Genomic DNA, 22,294 nt, shown 5'->3' with positions numbered 1-22,294 from the left:
TTTATAAAATCAATCACCATTGGATCTTACCCATCATTACCCTGTCTTCTTAGGTCCCTGCCGTATCCTTCGTATTTCCTTCACCTCCATATTCCACCACCAAATTGTTGAAAACCTGTGGTTTCATCCCTACCTATCCTTACCACTCTGCTCCCACCCCTTCCCCCTTGGGTACCCATACATATTTTATTAATTATCCTTCTATTTTTACTTTAATGATCTTAATGCAGTATTTGTTCTTAAGAAATATTTTTATAGGGATTGTGTTTAATCTGGATATCACCTTGAGTAGTATTGTCATCTTAACAAAAAAGTTTTCTAATTGATGAACACAGAATGCTTAACTATTGAATTTTCTTTAATGTCAGCTGCAGTAATTTGTAGTTTTCTGTGTATGTTTTTTACCTCCTTAAACTTATTCCTTTGTATTTTATTCCTTTAGATGCTGTGATAAAAGGAATTGTTTTCTTATTTTCCCCTCAACTTGTTTATTTCTAGTGTACAGAAATAAAACTGATTTTTGTGCGTTGATCTGGTACCCCACAACTTTGTTGACTTCATTTATTAGTCCTGTTAGCGTTCTTGTAGGTTCTTTCTTTGTAATTACATTTTTGTTATTTAACATATAAACTCTTACGTTATCATTATTAGGTCCCATCAAGTCGAATACAACATATAAATGACCTTATGAACAACAGATATGACCTTGCCCTATCCTGTGCCATCTTCGTGATCTCTTCCATGCTCAAGTCTTTTGTAGTAGTCATTGTGTTATTTCATCTCATTGAGGGTCTTCTCTTTTACTGATCCTTTACCTTTCCCAGCATGTGTTTTTCCAAAGACTGGCCCCTTCTGATAACTTGCTGCACATTTTTAGTAACTGCATAGTATTCTAGAACTTTTAAAACTTGGGAAACCATTTTCTTACTTTCATGTTTCAGATTTTTTTCTATATAAGATAGCTATGTAGTGGGGATATCTGTATGTGTACCTTTTTATTCTTTAGTGTTTTCAAGAGCCTACTTTATGTTTAAAATAAAACTACAAGGATTCTTAATAAAGCATAATCACATGTTTTGGTAATTCTGAAGATATTTTATGCATAGTTCATGTAATTTATTTGTAGGTCTTATCATCCATAATGTTGCAAGGTGCAGACATTTTCTATATTTAATTGTTCTCATTTTCACTTGTTTCATGAGTAGTTAAAGTGGAAAACTACCCCTAGCCACTTACAGTTAATGTACATGAGTGACTACAACATCAGAAAAATAATCAAGCATGCCTCAGTAATGTGTTTTCACACTTCTGAAATTGGACTATGGGTACTCTGTTACCTTGGATATTTGCAATTTAAATATGCTGAAACGTTTAAAATGCTCTCTTGTCTTTGAGGGACCCCATAATTGTAAGCAGTAAATTTTCTAAGAGGATAATTACAGATTATATGTTAGAATTAATATAGACTAAAAATAAATTACTGTGGTCAAAAATTCTTATTACAAGCTATAGTGGCTTAGAGTAAAAAAGCTGCTCTGCTATCCTGAAGGTGTGAGATTCGAATCCACCAGATTCTCTGCTGGAGAAGGAGGGACAACTTTCTCTTGTGCCAGTCATATCTGATTTGACAGTATGCAACAACAAGTTAAATACGGAAAAATTCTTATTACCTCTGTTATGATAAAAACCGTGTAAATCTTTTAAAGCTGATTATTTCAGTTACTAAAAAGTAAATAGATATGATTTATGCATTCTCTGTGAGGAGTAATATTAACTACTTGTAAGAGTAGATTTTTAGTTTAGAATGAAGTAACATCTTAGTTTTTAGTTTTGTTGATAGTTCTGTGCTGTATTAGTAAGGTATATTTGCTGAGCCTATATTTATTTCTGTTGTTGAGCAAGGGATCATAAAGAATTTACAGTGAATAATTAAGCTGTCACACTTGAAACCTGAGGTACAATCTGAAATTACACATTAGCTGTTATAGAAATTAGTTTCCTCATAAAATTCTGCTAGATCTTGTAGAAATATGACAGAGGTTTGATTGAATTCTCCCTGTTGTTGTTGTTGATTGCCATCAAGTCAAGCACAACTCATGGAAACCCTAAGAACAAAAGGCCTGAAGCCTTTCTTATAACTATTGACATTTATCAAAGTTCATAGAGTTTCCAGAGGCATTTTGTTTAGGAAGTGGATGCCACTCCTGCTTCCAAATTTGTCTTAAGCTGGGAGCTTCACCAAACACTGTCCACCATGGGTAACTGTTGACACGCCAGTGGTACAAGGTTCAGCATCACAGCAACCCCAGGTTACCTCAGTACAGCATATTGACAGAGGAGTACTGTATCACTTAGAAGAATGTTCCTCTAAAATAACATCCAACTTTAAATAGAAAAGCCTTCCCCAAGGTCTTGTTGACTCTAAACAAGAGGCTTAAATAAAAAAACAACCAATATAGTATGTTGTTGTTTATGTGCTGTTGAGTTGCCTGCGATATATAGTGACCCTATGTACAGTAGCTCTGAAACCTTCCCTGTCCTGAGCCAGTCTAACTAATTCCAACACTATATCAATCCATCTCATCTGGTGTATTTCTCTTCCTGCACTGTCTCTCCACCCTTCCAAGCATGATGTCCTTCTCCAAGGACCGGTCTCTCCTGGCCACGTGCCTAAAGTATATGAGGCAGAGCTTCAAAATTCTAGCTTCCAAGGAGAGACTTGGCTTTATCCTCTCCAAGACAGACCTATTTGTTTTCTTGGCAGCTCATGGTATGTTCAAGACTCTTCTCCAGCACTACAACTCAAAGGCATCTATTCTTCTGTCATCCTTAATCATTGCCCAGCTTTCTGTAGTATAACAAGCAGAGAAGACCATGGCCTGGTTTAGGTGCACCTTTGTCTCCAGACTGGCATCATTGCTTTTCAGAACTCTGGAGAGGTCCATAACAGCAGATTTTCCCAATGCAATTTGTCTTTCAATTTCCTGACTTCTTGTCACAATTACTGATTATAATATAAACACGCCAAATGTTGTTGCATTGAAAAATGTGGGATAGGACTTAAGCATTTTTGTTCTGAGATTTATTATCAGTTCTAAAATGGATAATTGCTGGTCTAATAAATTTATTAGAACCCATATATTTAATTCTGCTATATGTCTCTTGCTCGAATCTGCTATCTCCAGTTGAGTACTTGATATTTCCACTTGGATGAATTTATTGTTGAGTGCTAACCTATTATCTCTTGCTGAGTCATTGGCCAGGAATGCAATTTCCATGTTGCACAGTTTCCATGAGGAAAACCCCCCAAACAACAGACTGCTTTATGATATGAAAAATTACTATTAGCTGTTTTATGGACGCTTGTGCTTCGTTCATTGCCACAGACTCTCTAAATCTCAAACTACATTCCTCTCTCATTCCACACTAGCTGCATGGCCTACTGGATGCTATAGTTGATAGCATTGGATTTGTGTCCTACTCTGACTTCTGACTGGACATCCTTTTATTTAAAAAAAATTGTAAAAGGATTAGAAGATGTGTAACATTGCTGTGGCTCTCTTGCTTTAAGTATATCCTTCTGGGTGTGTTGTTTGCCTGAAATGTCATCAGTTCTCTTCTGAGTGTGTTGTATTTATTACCTTTATTCATTCATTTATCAAGAAGCTTTATAAATTTGTCATTGGAAAATTTTTATATTTTACCTGCTTTTCTGTCATTCTGCTTTGCTTATGTTAACCAGTTATCCAGCAGAAGAAGATTCCAACTCTTGGCCACCCCAAATATGTTCGAGTAAAACTGCTCCATAGAATTTTTAGTAGCTGAAGTTTGGAAAGTACATTGCCAGACCTTTCTTCCATGGTGCCTCTGACCCATTGTGCCATCCAGTCAGTTCTGAGTCATAGTGACCCTCTCGTGGTATTTCTGAGATTGTATATCTTTATAGAAGAAACCTGCCCATCTTTCAAACTGCTTATCTTTTCAGTTAGCAACACAGCACCATGAGATCTACTTAAGATGCCTCTAGATGAACTTAAACTTCCAGCCTTAGTAGCCACATGCATTAACCATTTATACCACCCAAAGACTCGTGTGTTTCTCTTATTTCAGATCTTGATTGCAAGAACTTCCTGTTTAATCCCAATCTTTCTTCATTCTGTCTTGTTCCTAGATTGCTATCTTCATTGCTTTTTAACTCGACTTCACTCAAGACCTATGCCATCAAGTTACTACTTCTACTTACAGAACTTCTTTGAGCATAAGCATAATTAGTAATCATAATATAGTAAGAAACATCATCTCAAAGCCTACTCACAAAAGCTTCTGATTCTTCTGTTGAATTTTGACACTCCTGGGACAGATTTTCTATTTCAATCATTGGTCTCCTTAAGCCTTCCCCTTTGGTTGGTTGGTTGGTTGGTTTTTGGAGTTTGGGTGTTTGTTTGTTTTTTTTAAATCTCTCAATGATATTATTAAATTATTCACCTTACATAACGTGCATTTTTCCTTTTGCCCCTTTTCCATTCTGCTTTGTGGACAACCTGGTCACTGAAGCTATATGTGGTGTTAAGAATTTGTAAAATGCTACCTTTTAAAAAAAGAAAAACTGTGGCAGGAGATTGAAAAAGAAGAATTTATGTATTGAGTGTATTCTTTAGTCAGATATGTTACTTTGTTTAAAACTGTCAATACTAAAAAATCCTTTGACCAGTACCTATATCTTAAAGAAGACACTTATGTTCAAACACATTAACACACCTATGAAAGATCTCATAGTGACTGAGCAGAGGAACTGGAATTTGAACTCTGGGCTTTTTACTTCTTCATGGAAAAAAACTGCACAAAGAACCACTGCCGGCACATAATAACAACAGCCCCTACAAAACATGCAGTGGCAGATAGATACTAAAAATTTAGGTGAAATTTTTTCTTAAATTTTCAAAGGATAGGTATTCTGTGAGTTCCTTTTTTTTATTTATCAAAGGAATTCTAAGTAGGGGAGCCTTTCCTCTATTAAGTAGTATTGCCATCTTGTTTTAAAGACCACAAAGGAACCTTTAATGCAGCAATGTTGTGGTTTGAAGGCTTTCAAAGGAAAAATGGCCTAATTTCTTTTGCCATTGAAATCTGGGAACGAGATGGCATTCACATGTTTTTATTGCTGTTATGTGCTGCTGAGTCGCTTGTACAACAGTTCTGAAACTTGCTCAGTCCTAAGCCAACCTCATTGTCTCTGACAATTACCCCATTCACTGACTTAATCTATCTCATCCAAGGTCTTCCTCTCTTTCACTGTCCCTCCATGCTTCCAAGCATGATGTCCCTTTCCAAGGACTGGAAACATGTAACATGCCCAAAGTATGTCAGACAAACCTTTAAAATCCTTGCCTTTAAGGAGTAGCCTGGTTTCACCCTTTCTAGGCTGAACTTGTTTGTTCTAGCAGTCCATGGCATATTCAGTACCCTTCTCCAGCACAACTCAGAGGCTTCAATTCTTCTTCTACCATAGTTAGTCATTGTCCAGCTTTCTGATCATGGCAAGTAATTGCAAAGACCATGGTCTGGATTGGGTGCACCTTAGTCTTTAGACTGACATCGTTGCTCTTCAGTACTCTGGAAAAGTCCCTGATAGTAGATTTTATTGCCTGGCTTCTGGTACCAAGAGTGTTGATTGTGGAGCCAAGCAAGCTGAAGCTCTCAACAATCTTAATCTCGTCTTCATCTGTCATGATGCTGCCAATTGAGGCCCAGTAGTGTGTATCTTTGTTTTCTCGATGTTAGGCTTCACATTCACATGTACATTCAGCAAAAATCTTTTCAGAAGAACAACTAGATAATATTAGAGAAAAACTGAAGTCATTGCCATACAAGTTCTACCTGATAAAATTTTCAAGGGTTTACAGAATCTTTATGAAAGTGTTTTGCTGTATTTTTCTTCCGTAGAGTGACCAGTGCTGACTTTTCAGTTAGCATATAAGCACTTTACCACTGCACCACCAAGACCTATATGTTAAAGATAACTTATAACTAGCCTTTTAGTGGGTTTTCAGAGGCTGTAAATTGCCAGGATGGAGATTGTCCATCTTTCTCCCACAGTAGAGCTGGTGGATTTCAACCACCTGCGTTAGTGTTGGCAGCATACCTCCTCACACACTAGGCCGTTAGAGCTCTCATGTTAAGGATGTTGTTGTTATGTGCCGTTGAGACATCTTTGACTCATAGAGACCCTATGTACAATAGCCCCAAACCTTGCCCTATCTTGAAACAATCTGTCTCCAACATAACTACCCCCATTACTCCAATTACTCAGTCAATCCATCTCATCCAGGGTCTTCCTCTCCTGCATTGCCTCTCCATCCTTCTAAGCCTGTTGTCCTTCTCCAAGGACTGGTCTCTCCTTGCAACATGTCCAAAGTATATCAGACAGAGCTTCAAAATCCTAGCCTCCAAGGAGTAGCCTAGTTTCACTCTCTTCATGACAGACCTGTTTGTTCTCTTGGTAGTTCATGCTATGTTCAACACTCTTCTCAAGTACCACAACTCAAAGACATCGATTCTTCTTCTGTCATCCTTATTCATTGTCCAACTCTCTGATGCATAGCAACCAATTGTGAAGACCATGGCTTGGATCAGGTACACCCTAGTCTCTAGACTGACATTGTTGCTCCTCAGTAGTTTGTAGAGATCCCTGACAGCAAATTTTCCTAAGGCTTTTTTACTTAAAAGTGAAAGTATACTTTGAATTTCTTTCCATTAGGGAAAACAGTACTAATGTAAATCTTCCACAAAAGTGAAATTGTATATATTAACTCCATATGACCCAGCTATTCCACTACTAGGAATATAATTCAAGGAAATTAGAACTGAGACATAAACAGAGATTTGTATACCAAGTGTTCATAGCAGCATTATTGATCATCGCAAGAATATGGAAACAGCCCAGATGTCCAACTACAACTGAATGGATTAAGAAATTGTGGTACATTCACACAGTGGAATACTATGCCAGCACTCAGGAGCAACAATTTTTAAAAAGTACAACATAACTTGGGAGAGACTGGAGAGCATTATACTGAGTGAACTTAGACCCATAAGGACAAATACTGCATATTGTACAAATAGAAGGACAACTAGTAAAACATGTACAGGAACCCAAAGGCGGAAAAGGTGGGAGCAGAGGGGTGAAGATGGGTAGAAATAAAACCACAGGTTTGCACAATTCAGTGGGGAGAGTGAAATGGGAAAGATCCAGCAGAGACCTGAAAAGACTGGTTGATTATGGGCCAGGTCCAGTAGTTACTGATTTTATAAAATAGTGCATGGGAATGATTGGATGAAACACAATGTGAATGAATAATAGTGTGAAACACAATGTATACAAACTTTGTAAGCAAACCATTAAAAACAAAGAAGTTCTGTAAAAGGAACTTTCAAAACATGGAGGATTAAAAAAAAATCCCTGTATCATACCTTATGAAAACATTATCTTTCTACATAGTCTTTGTAGAAGAAAATAGTTCATTTTTTGCTTGAGTGAATGAAATGATTTAAAATTAAATCCATTTTAATTGGTAATATTTACTAGGTGTTTGAGCAGTGTGATATTAGGACATATTTCTATTATTAATCGTATTTTGAACAGATTAGATTTTCTGTAGTCTTTTTTATATTTCTCCTTTTTTTACACTTACCATTTTTTATTTTCTTTTTGAAAAATAATACTTTGCTGTGCTTTCAGTGAAAATTTACACAGCAGTTTAGATTCTCATTCAGCAATTTCTATACAAATTGTTCTCTGACATTGGTTGCATTCTTCAGGGTATGAATATTCTCGTAATTTCTGTTCTGGTTGTCTTGTTTCTGTTAATCTAATTTCTGTACCCCTTTACATTCTCAACTTTGCTTTAGAGTAACTGTTAAATGTTTGGTTTCATACAGTTGATTTTTTTTTAAAGAATGTCATACACTATGGTCATATTCTTTATTTTGTGGGTCATTTTTTAAAATTAAAAGATGACTCTTTAAACTATTTTAATTGTTTTGAGTTTGTTAATAATGATTTGAGGACAAAGACAATGATTTAGTTAGCTTTATATTGGTGGGACATGGAACGTGGCAAAACACCAGTTAGCTCTCTCTGTATCTGGTGATTCAGATCAGTGCCCGTAATTCACATTACAGTGAAAAACCATGATGATTGATTTGTAGGTTGTTGTTGTTGTTATGTGCCATCGAATCATCTGTAACTCATAATGACCCTTTGTACATCAGCCCTAAACCCTGCTCTATCCTGTCCCATCTTGTTGTTTCTGACACACCTACCCCCATTACCCAAGTCACCAAGTTGTCCCTTCACCCTCCCAAGCATGACGTCCCTTTTCAAGGACTGGTCCTGCCTTGCAACATGTCCAAAGTATGTCAGACAAAGCTTCAGAACCCTTGCCTCTAAGGAGCAGCCTGGTCTCACCCTCTCTAGGACTAACCTGTTCGTTTTCCTAGCAGTCCATAGTATATTCAATACTCTTCTCCTGCACCACAGCTCAAAGGCATCAATTCTCTTTCTATCATCCCTAGTCAATGTCCAGCTCTCTGGTGCATAGCAAGTGATTACAAATACCATGGCCTAGACCAGGTGCACCTTAGTCTCCAGACTTGCAATTTGTAAGTTACCATACTAATTAATCTTGATTATGATTTTAAGCTTTTGGAAAATTGAGTCAGTGACTATATACAAAATGAGTATATTGATACCATTGCTTTGTCTAAGATAGGCATAGATAAGAATTTATGTCACCTTATTTGTTACTTGTTAAAGTAACATTTAATCAGTGTGCAGCATGCTGTAGTATTTAAAATGCATTTTTCTAAAACTTTTTCCTTTCCTTACCCAACCCTACTACAAAGTTACCAGGAAGTGATATTGCCAGTGGGAGTGATGTGCTTTCTGATGTCATACCCAGTATTCCAAGTTCACCCTGCCTGCTTCCAAAGAAGAAAAATAAACATCAGAATTTAGATGAACTTCCTTGGAGTGCCATGACAAATGATGAGCAGGTAGAAATTTTGCCATTCTTCATGAAAGCCATGTATATGAAGAACATGTGAATCTCATTGTATTGTCTGTTTACATGAATTGCTTGGTATATCGGGATATAAGCTTAATAATAAGTGTTTCTGATACATAAACACATTATATAAAGGACATAGTAAAAGATCAAAGGTATTAGCATTAATCTTGTACTTTTTTGTCACAGGTGGAATATATTGAGTATCTGAGTCGTAAAGTCAGTACTGAGATGGGTCTTCGGGAGCAACTTGATATTATTAAAATCATTGATCCTTCCGCTCAAATCTCTCCTACAGACAGTGAGTTTATTATTGAACTTAACTGTCTCACAGATGAAAAACTGAAGCAGGTATGTAAAGAAAAACACAACAGCAGCAACATATTAGACAGCTACTTGTAAATACCACTGTCTTATAAAATGTAGATTTGAATAATAATGCAGAAACACATTATGATTTTGATTAAGATCAGACTCACCACTGTGCAATGTGTTGCTGTATTAAAAAAATGATGGTACTTTTTTAGAACACCATGTGATTCTAAAAGGTTTTATGCACCTAGCACTACTTTTTCCAAAAAACGACTGGAACAGCACATCAACAGAGAACTGCCGTAAGTCCAGGCTGGGTTTAGAAGGGGTCATGGTACTAGGGATATTGTAGCTAATGTTAGATGAATCTTAGCTGAAAGCAGGGAATACCAGAGGAAGGTCTATCTGTGTTTCATTGATTATACAAAGGTGTTCGACTGTGAGGTTCATAACAAACTGTGGCTGACTCTGAGAAGAATGGGAATCCCAGAACACTTGATCGTGCTAATGCGAAACCTATACTTGGATCAAGAGGCAGTTGTCAGAACAGAGCAAGGAAATACTGCATGGTTCAAAATTGGGAAGGGCGTATGCCAGGGATATGTCCTGTCTCCATACCTTTTAAACCTTTATGCAGAACAGATTGTCCAGGAAGCTGGGCTCTATGAGGAGAAATGTGGCATCAGGATTGGTGGAAAATCTATCAATAATCTGCATTATGCAGATGACACAACCCTGTTTGCTGAAACTGAGGAGGACCTGAAGTGCTTGCTGCAGAGGGTCAAGGACTGCAGCCTTCAATATGGATTGAGGCTCAATATCAAGAAGACAAAGATTCTCACCACTGGACCAATTGGCAGCATCAGGATGGATGGTGATTGAGATTATTCAGAGCTTTAGTTTGCTTGGCTCCACAGTCAACACTCTTGGCACCAGTAGTCAGGAAATTAAAAGACGTATTTCAATGGGAAAGTCTGCTGTTAGGGACCTCTCCAAAGTATTGAAGAGCAGTGGTGTCTCTCTGGAGACCAAGGTGCATCTGATACAGGCCGTGGTCTTTGCAATCACTTGTTATGCGTCAGAGAGTTGGACAATGTCTAGGGAGGATAGAAGGAGAATTGATGCCTTTGAGCTGTGGTGCTGGAGAAGAGTATTGAGTGTATCATGGACTGCTAAGAAAACAAACAGATTCATCCTAGAGAGGGTTAAACCGGGCTACTCCTTGGAAGCAAGGATTCTGGGGCTTCGTCTGACATACTTTGGACATGTTGTAAGGAGGGACCGGTCCTTGGAGAAGGACATCATGCTTGGGATGGTGGAGGGACAGCGTCGGAGGAGAAGACCCTCCATGAAGTGACTCGAGTAATCGGGACGGGTGTATTGGAGACAGTGCGATTGGCACAGGACAGAGCAGAGTTTAGGACTGTTGTACATAGGGTCACTGTGAGTCGCAAGCAACTTGACGGCACATAACAACAACTACAACAACAGCAATACTTTTTAGATGGATTAGTATAGATCTAGAGTCTGCTCTTCGATTTGGTAGTCTTTGAAACTTTATAACTTAAAGGGTCGTCAGGTGAGAGTATATATTTATTATAACTCAAGTTAAAAGAGACTAACAGCATTGAAATACTGATTAATTAGAGCTATACTTTGATAAACAGTTTATTTTCTTTTATTTTTTTACAGCATATTCTTCCCATTTAATTATTTTTCTCATTCATTCATTGTTGTACATTTCCTCCCTGCCCACCCTTCTCCCTAGTTCACTTTTCTCTTTGAAAAGAAAAAAATTTTTCATTGTTATACAATCTCTTGTGAACTGCCACCCCCAGTGCACAGTTCACTTTACTATGGATTTCTTTTCTGGAATCTTGTCATGAAAATAATACCTAATCATATATTCCTTTTAAACAGTTCTCTTCCGCATCTGTTTCAATGTAATATATGTTATTTATCCCCTCTTTTCTTAAGTTCCCCCCAATCCTGACGTCAGTCCCATTTTACAACAGTGGCACTATGCAATATTTGTCCTTTTGTGACTGAGATATTGCACTTAATATAATGTCCTCCAGGGTCACCCATTTTGTATTATATTTCATGAGTTCCTTATTTTTCAGTGAAACATAGTATTCCAATGTGTGGATATACCACAACTTCTCTATCCATTCGTTTGTTGATGGACATTTGGGCTGTTTCCTACTTTTTGCTGTTATGAACAAAGCAGCAGTTAACATGGGCATACATTTATCTGCTTTGGTTCTGGTTTCTTTAGGGTATGTTCCCAGTAGTGGAATTGCTGGGTCAAATGGTAGTTCTATTTGCAACTTTTTGAGAAAGCACCATATAGCCTTCCATAGTGGTTGCACCATTTTATATTCCCACAAACAGTGAATAAGGGTTCCAGTTTCTCTGCAACCTTGCCAGCATTTGATGTTTGCTGTTCTATTGAATTTTGCTATTCTTACAGGAGTGAGATGATATCTCACAGTTGTTTTGATTTGCATCTCTCTTAGAGCTAGGGATTTTGAACATTTCTTCATGTGTTTGTTTGCCATCTGAATGTCTTCTTTGGTGAAGTGTCTGTTCATATCCCATGTCTATTTTGCAATTGGGTTGTTTACCTTTATCTTGTTGTGACACTCAAGTATTCTATAAATTCCAGATATAAGTCCCTTATCAGTCATTCCAAATATTTTTTCCCAGTCTGTGGCTTCCCTTTTTACCCTGTTGGTGAAGCTTTTGGATGTGCTTAGTGATTTTATTCTTAGAAGATTCCATTCATCTATTTTATCCTCTCCTGGTTATAGGTTTTAAAGAATGCTTGGAAGACTGTTCATATTGTGGATTAGGACTTCTAGAGTTCTTCCAAGCTTATCTCTATTGAACTGTATACTCCTTGGTTTTAGTCCTAGGTCCTTGATCCACTTTGAGTTGCTTTTTGTGTATAGAGTATGGTGTGGATCTTGCTTGAGTTTTCTGCAGATAGTTTTCCAGTTTTGCCAACACCATTTGTTAAAAAGGCTTTAGTTTCCCTACTTAAGTGATTTCATCTCCTTGTCAAAAATCCATTGGCCATAGTAGATGGGCTGATTTCTGGGTTCTCAGTTTTTTGACATTGTTCAATGTGTCATTGTACCAATACCACACTGACTTGACCACCATGGCAGTGTAGTAGGATTTGAAGTCAGGGAGTGAGATGCCGCCTACCTTGTTTTTCTTTTTAAGGAGTGCTTTACTTATTCGGCGCCTCTTTCCATTCCAAATGAAATTGGAGAATGCCTTTTCTATCTCATTGAAAAATGGAATTGGTATTTGTATTGAGATTGCATTGAATGTATAAATTGCCTTTGGTAGTATTGTCATTTTCACAATATTAGTCTTCCTATCCATGAACAAGGTATATTCTTCCATTACTTCAGGTTTATTTTTGTTTCTTGGAGTAATGTTTTGTAATTTTCTTTGAATAGATCCTTTGTGTTTCTAGTTAGATTTATTCCGAGTTATTTAATCATTTGATTAGGTATTGTGATGAGTATTATTTTTCTTAGCTTCAGTTCTGTATTCTCTTTTGTCACTGTAGATAAATCCAATTTATTTTGTATGTTGATCTTGTATCCTGCCACTTTGCCGAATTGGTTAACTATGTCCAATAATTTTCTTGCTGAATCTTTAGGGTTTTCTAACTACACTATCATATCATCTGTATGTTGTTGTTATGTGCCATCGAGTTATTTGCAACTCATAGCGACCCTATATACAAGACCCCTAAATGCCATTCTATCCTGTGCCAACCTCACTGTCTCAAACACATTCATTCCCACCACTCCACTCACAGAACCGATTCATCTCATCAAGGGTCTTCCTCTCCTGCGCCGTTCCTCCACTCTCCCAAACATGGTGTTCCTCTCCAAGGACCAGTCCCTTCTTGCAACATGCCCAAAGTATGTCAGACGAAGCTTCACAATCCTTGACTCCAGGGAACATTCTGGCTTTACCCTCTCTAGGACAAACCTGTTTGTTCTCCTAGCAGTCCATGGTATTCAACACTCTTTTCCAGCACCACAACTTAAAGGCATCAATTCTCTTTCTATCATTCCTATTCACTGTCCAGATCTCCGATGCGTAGCACATAATTGCAAAGACTATAGCCTGGTTCAGGTGCGCCTTAGTCTCCAGCCTGATGTCGTTGCACTTCAGTACTCTTGAGAGGTCCCTCACAGCTGACTTTCCCAATGCAATTCGTCTCCTGATTTCCTGGCTACTGTTACTAAGAGTGTTGACTGTGGAACCAAGTAAACGAAAACTGTTAACTATCTCAATCTCGTCACCATCCATACTGATGCTGCCAATTGGCCCAGTGGTGCATAGAGAAATAATTTTACCTCCTCTTTTCCAATTTGAATACCTCTTATTTCCTTCTCTTGCCTTACTGCTATTGCTAAGACTTCCAGTACAATATTGAATATGAGAGGTAATAGTGTGCATCCTTGCCTACTTCCTGTTCTCAAAGGGAATGCCTTTAGTCTCTCTCCTTTGTGAACAATGTTGGCTCTCAGGTTTGTTTATATACTTTTTACTATGTTTAAGAAATTCCCTTCTAATCCTCTTGTTCAGTGTTTTAATCAGCAAAGGGTGTTGCATTTTGTCAAAGGCTTTTTTTGCTTCAATTATAGGGTTGTGTGGTTCTTGTTCTTTGCTTTGTTAATATGATGAATTATATTGATTGTTTTTTCTTGTGTTGAACCATCCTTGAATACCTGTTATGAATCCCACTTGGTCATGATGAATTATTTTTTTGATGTATCATTGGATTCTGTTGGCCAGGATTTTATTCAGGATTTTTACCTCTATCTACATTCATGAGAGATATTGAGCTATAGTTTTCTATTTTGGTGATATCTTTACGTTGCTTTGGTATCAAGGATATGTTTGCTTCATAGAATGAGTCTGGGAAAATTCCATCTTTTTCTATATTTGAGATTGTTTATGTAGAATTAATGACAGTTCTTGTCTGAATGTTTAATAAAATTCACTTGTAACACCATCTGGTCCAGGGCCTTGTTTGGCTGGAAGGTTTTTTATTACCTTTTCAGTTTCTTCTTTTTTAATAGGTCTGTTCAGGTGTTCAGTTTTGATTTGTGCCAGTTTAGGTAGGTTGTGAACTTCTAAGTATTTGCCTTTACTCTAGGTTTTCATATTTATTTGAATATAGTTTTTCATAATATTCTGTTGTCCTTTTTATTTTAGTTGGTTGTGTTGTGACTTTTCCTGTTTCATCTTTTATTCAGATTATTTGTCTTTCCCTTCATTAGTTTTGCTTGTGTTTTATCAATTTTATTGACGTTTTCAAAGAAACAACTTCTAGTTTTGTTGATGATTTCAGTTATTTTTCTCTTTTCTATTTCATTTATTTCTGCTCTAGTTTTTATAATATCAGTTTTTTTAGAGGGTGTTGAGTTTTCTTGCTGTTCTTTTTCAATTTGTTGGAGATGTTGACTTAGAGAGTCAATGGTCATTTTTTGGTACCTTTTGATGTGTTTGCTTATTACTATGAATTGACTCTGGTTACTGCTTTGGCTGTTTCTTAGAGGTTTTGGTAAATGGTATTTTCATTGGCATTTGTTTCAAGAAACTTTTTATTTTTTTATTTCTTCTAGTATCTACTCATGTTTAAGCAAGGTATTATTCAGCTTCCTAATGTATGTTTTTTTTTTCTCCTTTATCCTCTTGTTATTTCTAATTTTGTAGCATTGTTGTCTGAGAAGATGCTTTGTATTATATCTGTTTTTTAATTTATTGATGCTTGCCTTGTGACTTAAAGTGTGATCTATTCTGGAGAATGTTCCATGCACATTGGAGAAGAAGGTATGCTGTACTTTTTTGGGGTGCATTAGCCTATAAATATCTGTGAGGTCATGTTGGTTTATTATGTGGTTTAATTCTTTAGCATCTTTCTTGAGTTTGTATCTGGTAGTTTTATCTTGTCTTAAGGGTACTGTATTGAAGTCTCCAAGTACTATAGTGGTATTGTCTTTCATTTTTCAGTTTTGGTAATGTTTTATATAATTTGCAGGTCTTTCATTTGGTACATAGATATTTATTATCATATGTCCTCTTGTTCTATTGACCATTTGAGCATTATGTATTGACCTTCCTCATCCTTTGTGATTGTTTTTGCATTGAAATTTATGAGAAATTAAGATTGCTACTCCTGCTTTTTTCTGGTTTTTGCTTGGTGTATTTCCCCCTCATTCTTTTGTTTTTAATTGTTTTTTCTCTTAATTTTTCATGTGTGTCTCTAGAAGACAGCGTATTGATGGAGTTTGGGGGGTTTTTTATTCAGTCTGCTATTTTTTTTTTTCTTCAGTGGTGCATTTAAACCATTCACATTCAGTGTGATTATTGAGAGGCAAGATTTTATTGCTATCATTTTGTTGAGTCCTTTTTGGTGTTGTTGCTAGCTACTTTGGTCTATGCTGCTTTCAGTGGTACCTCTGTAAGAAGGACATCTCTTAGTGTTTGCTACAGCACTGGTCCTGCTTTTACAAACTCCCTTAGGTTCTGTTTTTCTGGGAATACCTTGATCTCTCCTTCATATTTGATGAATAGTTTCACTGGGTACAGTATTCTTGGTTGACAGTTGTGTTCTTATTCTTCTTGCTCACATAGTTTCTGCTGAGAAAATTGGCACTTAATCTTATCTACTCTCCCTTATAAGTTCCTCTTTGTGTGTGTGTGTCTCTCTCTCTCTCTCTCTCTTTCTCCCGCCTCCCTCCTTTTTTGGTTCCTGAGCGTGCTTCTTGCTGTTCTGGCATTCTGATGATGTGCATGTCGTTTCTTTTGATGGTGTCCCACATTATTATTCTTAAGTTTTCTTCTTTTTCCTTCCTTTTTGAATCTGGTGTTTGCTCTAGCAGATCAGTGGTGACAATTCTATTTTCTATTCCACTGATTCTCTGTCCCACTTCTTATGCTTTGTTCATGTGTCTCTCTCTATCATTTTGACAACATCTGAGACATTGAACCTCATATTTTGGATTGTGGTTTCTTATTTTTTCCAGAGCCTCTAAGGCCGCATTTGTTTTATCTGCATTGCTTTGAATTGTTTTTTTAAGTTCCTCCTGGTTTTTGCTTGCAGTGTCCTGTAATTCTTAATGTTTGTCTTTCACCCGTAAAAATATGCAGTCATTGTTTTTTTTATTTCTTTGCCAGAAAGTTCCATTAGACTTTCTGGCTTCAGGAAATCCATTGATACTGTGTCACTTTTTGAGAGTGACATCTTGCTTTGCACTTGTGTAGGGTTCAAGGTAGCCTGTTTCTTTTGTAACCCCATATAGATAGATTTTTAAAACGGAGCTCAGTGCCCAAGGCAAACCTTATTTATTGATTAAACTTTACTATTCTTTGGTTTTAAGAAGATTCCATGAGATATTTTTAGTTTAAAGTTTAAAGATTACCTCAGAGCAATAATGTTAGGGGTTCCCATGACAATTTTATATCATATTCTCATTACCCTTTTATCTCCTCTCCTCTTTTGTTACCATGATTCTTTTGTAGTGCTTTTGACATTCTTTAAAATAAAGTACAATTCTCCCCCCCTCCTACATCGAGGGTAGAACATCAAAGTATATTGCTGACCACTTTTTGTCTGTGTGTCCCAAGGTCAGAAACTATATCAAGGAGCATAGCCCTCGCCAACGGCCTGCAAGAGAGGCCTGGAAGAGAAGCAACTTTAGTTGTGCAAGCACCAGTGGAATGAGTGGTGCCAGTGCCAGCAGCAGCAGTGCCAGCATGGTCAGTTCTGCAAGCAGCAGTGGGTCCAGTGTTGGAAACTCTGCTTCCAACTCCAGTGCCAACATGAGTCGAGCACACAGTGACAGCAACCTATCTGCAAGTGCAGCAGAACGGATTCGGGATTCAAAAGTAAAACACCTAATCAATAAAAATTTTTACCTTTCAGTATTGATTAAGTTTAGTACTTCCTACTATCAATTTCTTGAATAGTTATAACTGTCTTGCTAACTAGATGCCTGTGGGTTTTCGCTTTAATTGAACAAGCAGAATGTTGAGTGTTTTGACATACTGTTGTGACCCACAAGTCTATTGTATTCAATCTTACCTGATTTTTATGTCTGTTTTAAGTGAGATAAATTGATGGAAATAAAGAATGATCTTGAAAATTGCAGTATTGACTGCAACTCAGTACTGAGCAAAGTTGCTATCCATTAGCTCCTATAAATGTTCTGTATTGTGTGTGTGTGTGTGTGTGTGTGTGTGTGTGATGTCTAAATGCTCTAATTTTGAATTTTCCTTCTTAGACAATTTAAAAAGTATGTTTTCAGTAATTTCTGTCTTTTCAGTTGAAAATATTCTATATAGTATTGTTGGGCAATAAGGAATTTTAAAAAAAGAATAAAATGTATATACAATGGTTCTATAATACTTATCGGGGGAGTTTAGTTTCGGTAGTACGCGAGTTATCTGATTTTTGCACTGTGCAACACTGTTGTAAGTACATGCTGTTTTCATGGGTGCAGGGGCATTATATGCGGAAAATAAGGTAACTCATTGAGAACCCAGTGGTGATGTCTAGATAAACAGTGATTCCTTCTCTGACTCTTACTGAAGAAGGAGAAACATAGCCAATGCCTGTTAGGCATTACTTCACTTGTGACAAAGTTTCCTAGTAGGCATTTAATTGGTATTAAGCTTTGCTTAATATGAATGGAAATGGCATGATTCTTTGAGATTTGAGAACATAGCTGTATTTGTATTCAGTCCCATTCCCTAGTATAAATTGTATGTTCACTACGTATTGACAGTCATGTACCTGAATTTGAGAAAAGATGTCCTAACCACTCAGAAAAAGGTTTGAGACCTTGAGCACTAATGAGCGAAGACCACATGAGGTGTGGGAGGATATCAAGCATATCAGCCATGAAGAATGCAAAAGGTTATTACAAAGACAGAGTAAGGAAAAAAGACCAAAATAGATGTCAGAAAAGACTCTGAATACTGCACTAGAGCACCGAGAAGCCAAAGCAAAGGGAAGAAATCAAGACCTTAAGGAGGTGAATAGATTTCTTAAGTTAGCATGGGAAGACAAAGCAAAGTATTATAATGCATTGTGCAAAGAGCTAGAGTCAAAGTCAAAAGGGCCATACTTGTTTGACATTTCTTAAACTGGAGGAACTAAAGAACAAATCCAAGCCTCAAGTTGCAATACTTAAGGATGCTGTTGGTAAAATATTGAATGATCCAGTAAGTATTAAGAGAAGATGGAAGGAGTATACAGAGTCACTGTGCCAAAAAAAAAAAATTGGCTGATACAGAAGAATTTCAAGAAACAGCATATGATCAAAAGGCAGTGGTGATGAAGGAGGAAGATCAGGCATACCAATTGACATATTTCAACAAACAGATGCTGTGCTGAAGGTGCTCACCAGGTTGTGCCAAGAAATCTGGAGGACATCTACCTGGCCAACTGACTGAAATAGATCTATATTTATTCCCATTCCAAAAAAAGGTGACCTGACAGAGTGTGGAAATTATCGTACAATATCATTCATATCACACGCAAGCAAAATCCTGTTGAAGATTATCCAGAAATAACTGGAATAGTACATTGGCAGAGGACTACAAGAAATACAAGCTGGGTTTAGAAGACGCTGTAACACTAGAGACATTATCACCAATGTCAGCTGGATCTTGACATAAAGCAAAGAGTACCAGAGGGATGTCTATCTGTGTTTCATTGACTATGTGGAGTCATTTGACTATGTGGATCACAACAAATTGTGGCTAACCTTGAGGAAAATGGGAATCCCAGAACACTTGATTGTGCTTATGAGAAACCTATACTTGGACCAGGAATCAGTCCACAGAACAGAGCAGGGAAACACTGCATGCTTCAAAATCAGGAAGGAAGTGTGTCAGGGATGTGTCCTGTCTCCATACCTTTCAATTTATATGGAGAACAGATTATTCAGGAAGCTGGGCTTGGGGAGGAATGTAGCTTCAGATTGAAGGAAGACTAATAAATAACCTACGTTAGACAGATGACACAACCTTGTTTGCTGAAACTGAAGGAGACCTGAAGCTCCTGCTGGAGAAGGTCAAAGGATTGTAGACTTCAATATGGATTGAAGCTCAACATCAAGAAGACAAAGATTCTCACCACTGGGCCCATTGGAAGCACCATGATGGATAGAGAAGAGATTGAGGTTGTTAACACTTTACAGCTTGCTCAGCTCCACAATCAACACTTTTGGCACTGGCAGTCAGGAAATCAAAAGGTGAATTGCATTAGGTAAATCTGCTGTCAGGGACGTTTTCCAGAGTACTGAGAAGCAACGATGTCAGTCTAGACTAAGTTGCACCTAATGCAGTCCATGGTCTTTGCAATTACTTGCTGTGCATTAGAGAGCTGCACAATGACTAAGGATGACAGAAGAAGAGTTGATGACTTTAAGTTGTACAGGAGAAGAGTCTTGAACCTACCATGGACTGCCAAGAAAACAAATAGGTCTGTCTTGGAGAGGGTGAAACCAAGTTTCTCCTTGCAGGCAAGGATTATGAAGCTTGTCTTACATACTTTTTGTGCATGTGGCCAGGAGAGACCAATCCTTGGTGAAGGACATATTGCTTGGAAGGGTGGAGGGACAGCACAGGAGAGGAAGACCCCTGATGAGATGGATTGATACAGTAACTGAGGCAGTGTGGGTTGGTGTGTTGGAGTCAGTGAGACTGGCTCAGGACAGGGCAGGCTTCAGAGCTGTTGTACATAGGGTCACTATGAGTTGCAGGCGACGTGATGGCACATAACAACAACAAGAACAGCAGATGACTAGTTACCTGTAACTATTCAAAATGTTTTAGCCCTTGCTAAGGGAAGATTTACTGGTGAAATACTATAAAAATAGAATTTTGAAGAATCATTTTCAGGTCTATGTCAGTGGTTCACATTTGAATATTTCTTCACGTTCTGAAAGTACAGAATTTGACACATACAACAAAGTGAGATCATTTTCCCTGAATTGAACTTTACTGATTTAGATATCTTTATTTTGACAGAAGCGTTCCAAGCAGCGGAAGTTGCAGCAGAAGGCCTTACGCAAGAGGCAGCTTAAAGAGCAGAGGCAAGCTCGGAAGGAGAGGCTAAGTGGCCTCTTCCTTAATGAAGAGGTGCTGTCCTTGAAAGTGACTGAGGAAGACCATGAAGCAGATGTGGATGTTTTGATGTAATAAGGGTTATCTGTGTTCTACCTAAGCATTAACCTTTTCATGACTCTGTTCCTTTCAACTTTGAACTTTTTGTTGATACTCTGTGTTCTTAGTAATGGAAGGAAGGCGTGTGGAATCAAGAAGCATTTCTGAAGTTTTATTAAGAAACAGGGATTTTGGCACAGACCAGATGGGACACATAAGCTCCTCTGGACTCTAAGGATAGAGTTATGTAAGATACACCTTGTTACCCTGGACTCTAGAGTGAAATGGTATGGGACACACATTTCCCTCGAGTCTCTGGGGGGGGTAGAACTATTGGGACATGTATATGCCTTGACAGGCACAGGAAATTTAGGGTACCTGAAGATGTGGTATTTAGTTCAACAGGACAAAGGCAACTTCCAAATAAAAGCTTACCTCCCAGTTAAGAAAGCCAAGAGACAAAAATTTTGCAAAATTATACTTTCATACTGCATCACTTCAAACAAGGTTGTATAAAATTAGCAGTTTGTGTCCATGGCCATTTCTTCCTTTTCAAATAGTTAAGAGCAGTACCCCTTCCCCCACAAATGGCTGCATTCCTTGTCAGTGAGTGGTAAAGCATCTGCCCAATGGGAAAGCATACCCCGGAGGAGGAAAAGGTAGCTGGATGCTCTGTGTGTCTTATGGGTCATGAAAGGGTTAAAATATTGTATCTTTATTTGTTTACATGCATCTTGACCAAAATTTTGATTAGGGCTGTGCTGATGTGCCATTAGAAATTTAGATTTTTGGTTCTCAGCATGTAGTCTCTAGACCAACAGCACCAGGATCATCTGGGCAGTGGTAAGAAATGCACAGTAGCCACACCCTACAACTTGTGGGAGATGGACCCTGCCTGGTGATATAATAAGTGTTCCAGGTGATTCTGACATCCATTCTAGTTTAGGAACCACAATTTAGGAGAGTATTTTGACTATTTAAACTATTTTAAGCTTTATAGTAGTTAGGTAGGCTTTTTCAAAGACCAGTCCTTTTCATGGTTTAGAACATTTTAAGGTACAACTGACAAGTAGTTTATGTCAGTATGGAGATCAGAATTTAGTTCCATATTAATGTTATAACTTACTCATATTGATATTAGTTTACCTTTTATCAATGATGATAACATAATTCTCAGTTCTTAATGGAAACCTGGTTTTGAAATGGGGAATATGGATTGCTGTTTACAATAGTGCCTTCATTAGGTTAAGTTCTATGTTTAGTCGTTATTAACTCAAAAGTGTAATAATAGGCCTGACTATATTTTTCTGTTAAATTTGTTTTGTTTTTCATTTTATGTACATTCAAAATACTTTCTGTAAGTGATGACTACTGAGGAAATCATGTTGCTAGTTGTGGAGATTTAGATATGATGCTATGTGGTTAATATACAGTGGAGAAAGCAATTAGTCAAAACAAACTGTTCTCCTTTTCCAGGGCTTTCTGAGATTTTAGGTTGTCAAACTATCCCAAAGGCAGATTTTTTCTTAATTTATTTTTATTAGCTGTTTTTGTCAACATAGCTCTAGAACTTTTAAATATTTGGCACAGTAGCTTCTGGCATGTGAACAAAATTATATCTAAAATTAATTGATGAAAAATCTTTAACATTTTGTTAAAATTCTATATATATTTCTAGAAATACCTTGCTTATTGATCTCTAA

At 37.4% G+C, this 22,294-nt stretch overlaps 1 protein-coding gene across 1 annotated transcript in view; it reads left to right on the top strand.

Moving 5' to 3' along the window:
• FAM199X (family with sequence similarity 199, X-linked) overlaps nt 1–20,627 on the top strand; it is a 73,919-nt gene extending 53,292 nt beyond the window's left edge. The window contains exons 3-6 of the mRNA XM_006899238.1: nt 8,905–9,054; nt 9,255–9,416; nt 17,046–17,306; nt 20,457–20,627. Of these exons, the coding sequence (XP_006899300.1) occupies nt 8,905–9,054; nt 9,255–9,416; nt 17,046–17,306; nt 20,457–20,627 (744 nt within the window). The remainder of the gene's footprint in view (nt 1–8,904; nt 9,055–9,254; nt 9,417–17,045; nt 17,307–20,456) is intronic.
• Nucleotides 20,628–22,294: the final 1,667 nt, after the last annotated feature.

This window comes from Elephantulus edwardii, unplaced genomic scaffold (genome assembly GCF_000299155.1).
Source record: "Elephantulus edwardii isolate Elephantulus edwardi_28Jun2011 unplaced genomic scaffold, EleEdw1.0 scaffold00249, whole genome shotgun sequence".
NCBI classification, from domain to species: Eukaryota; Metazoa; Chordata; class Mammalia; order Macroscelidea; family Macroscelididae; genus Elephantulus; species Elephantulus edwardii.
This window is presented reverse-complemented; position numbering and strand designations above follow the sequence as displayed.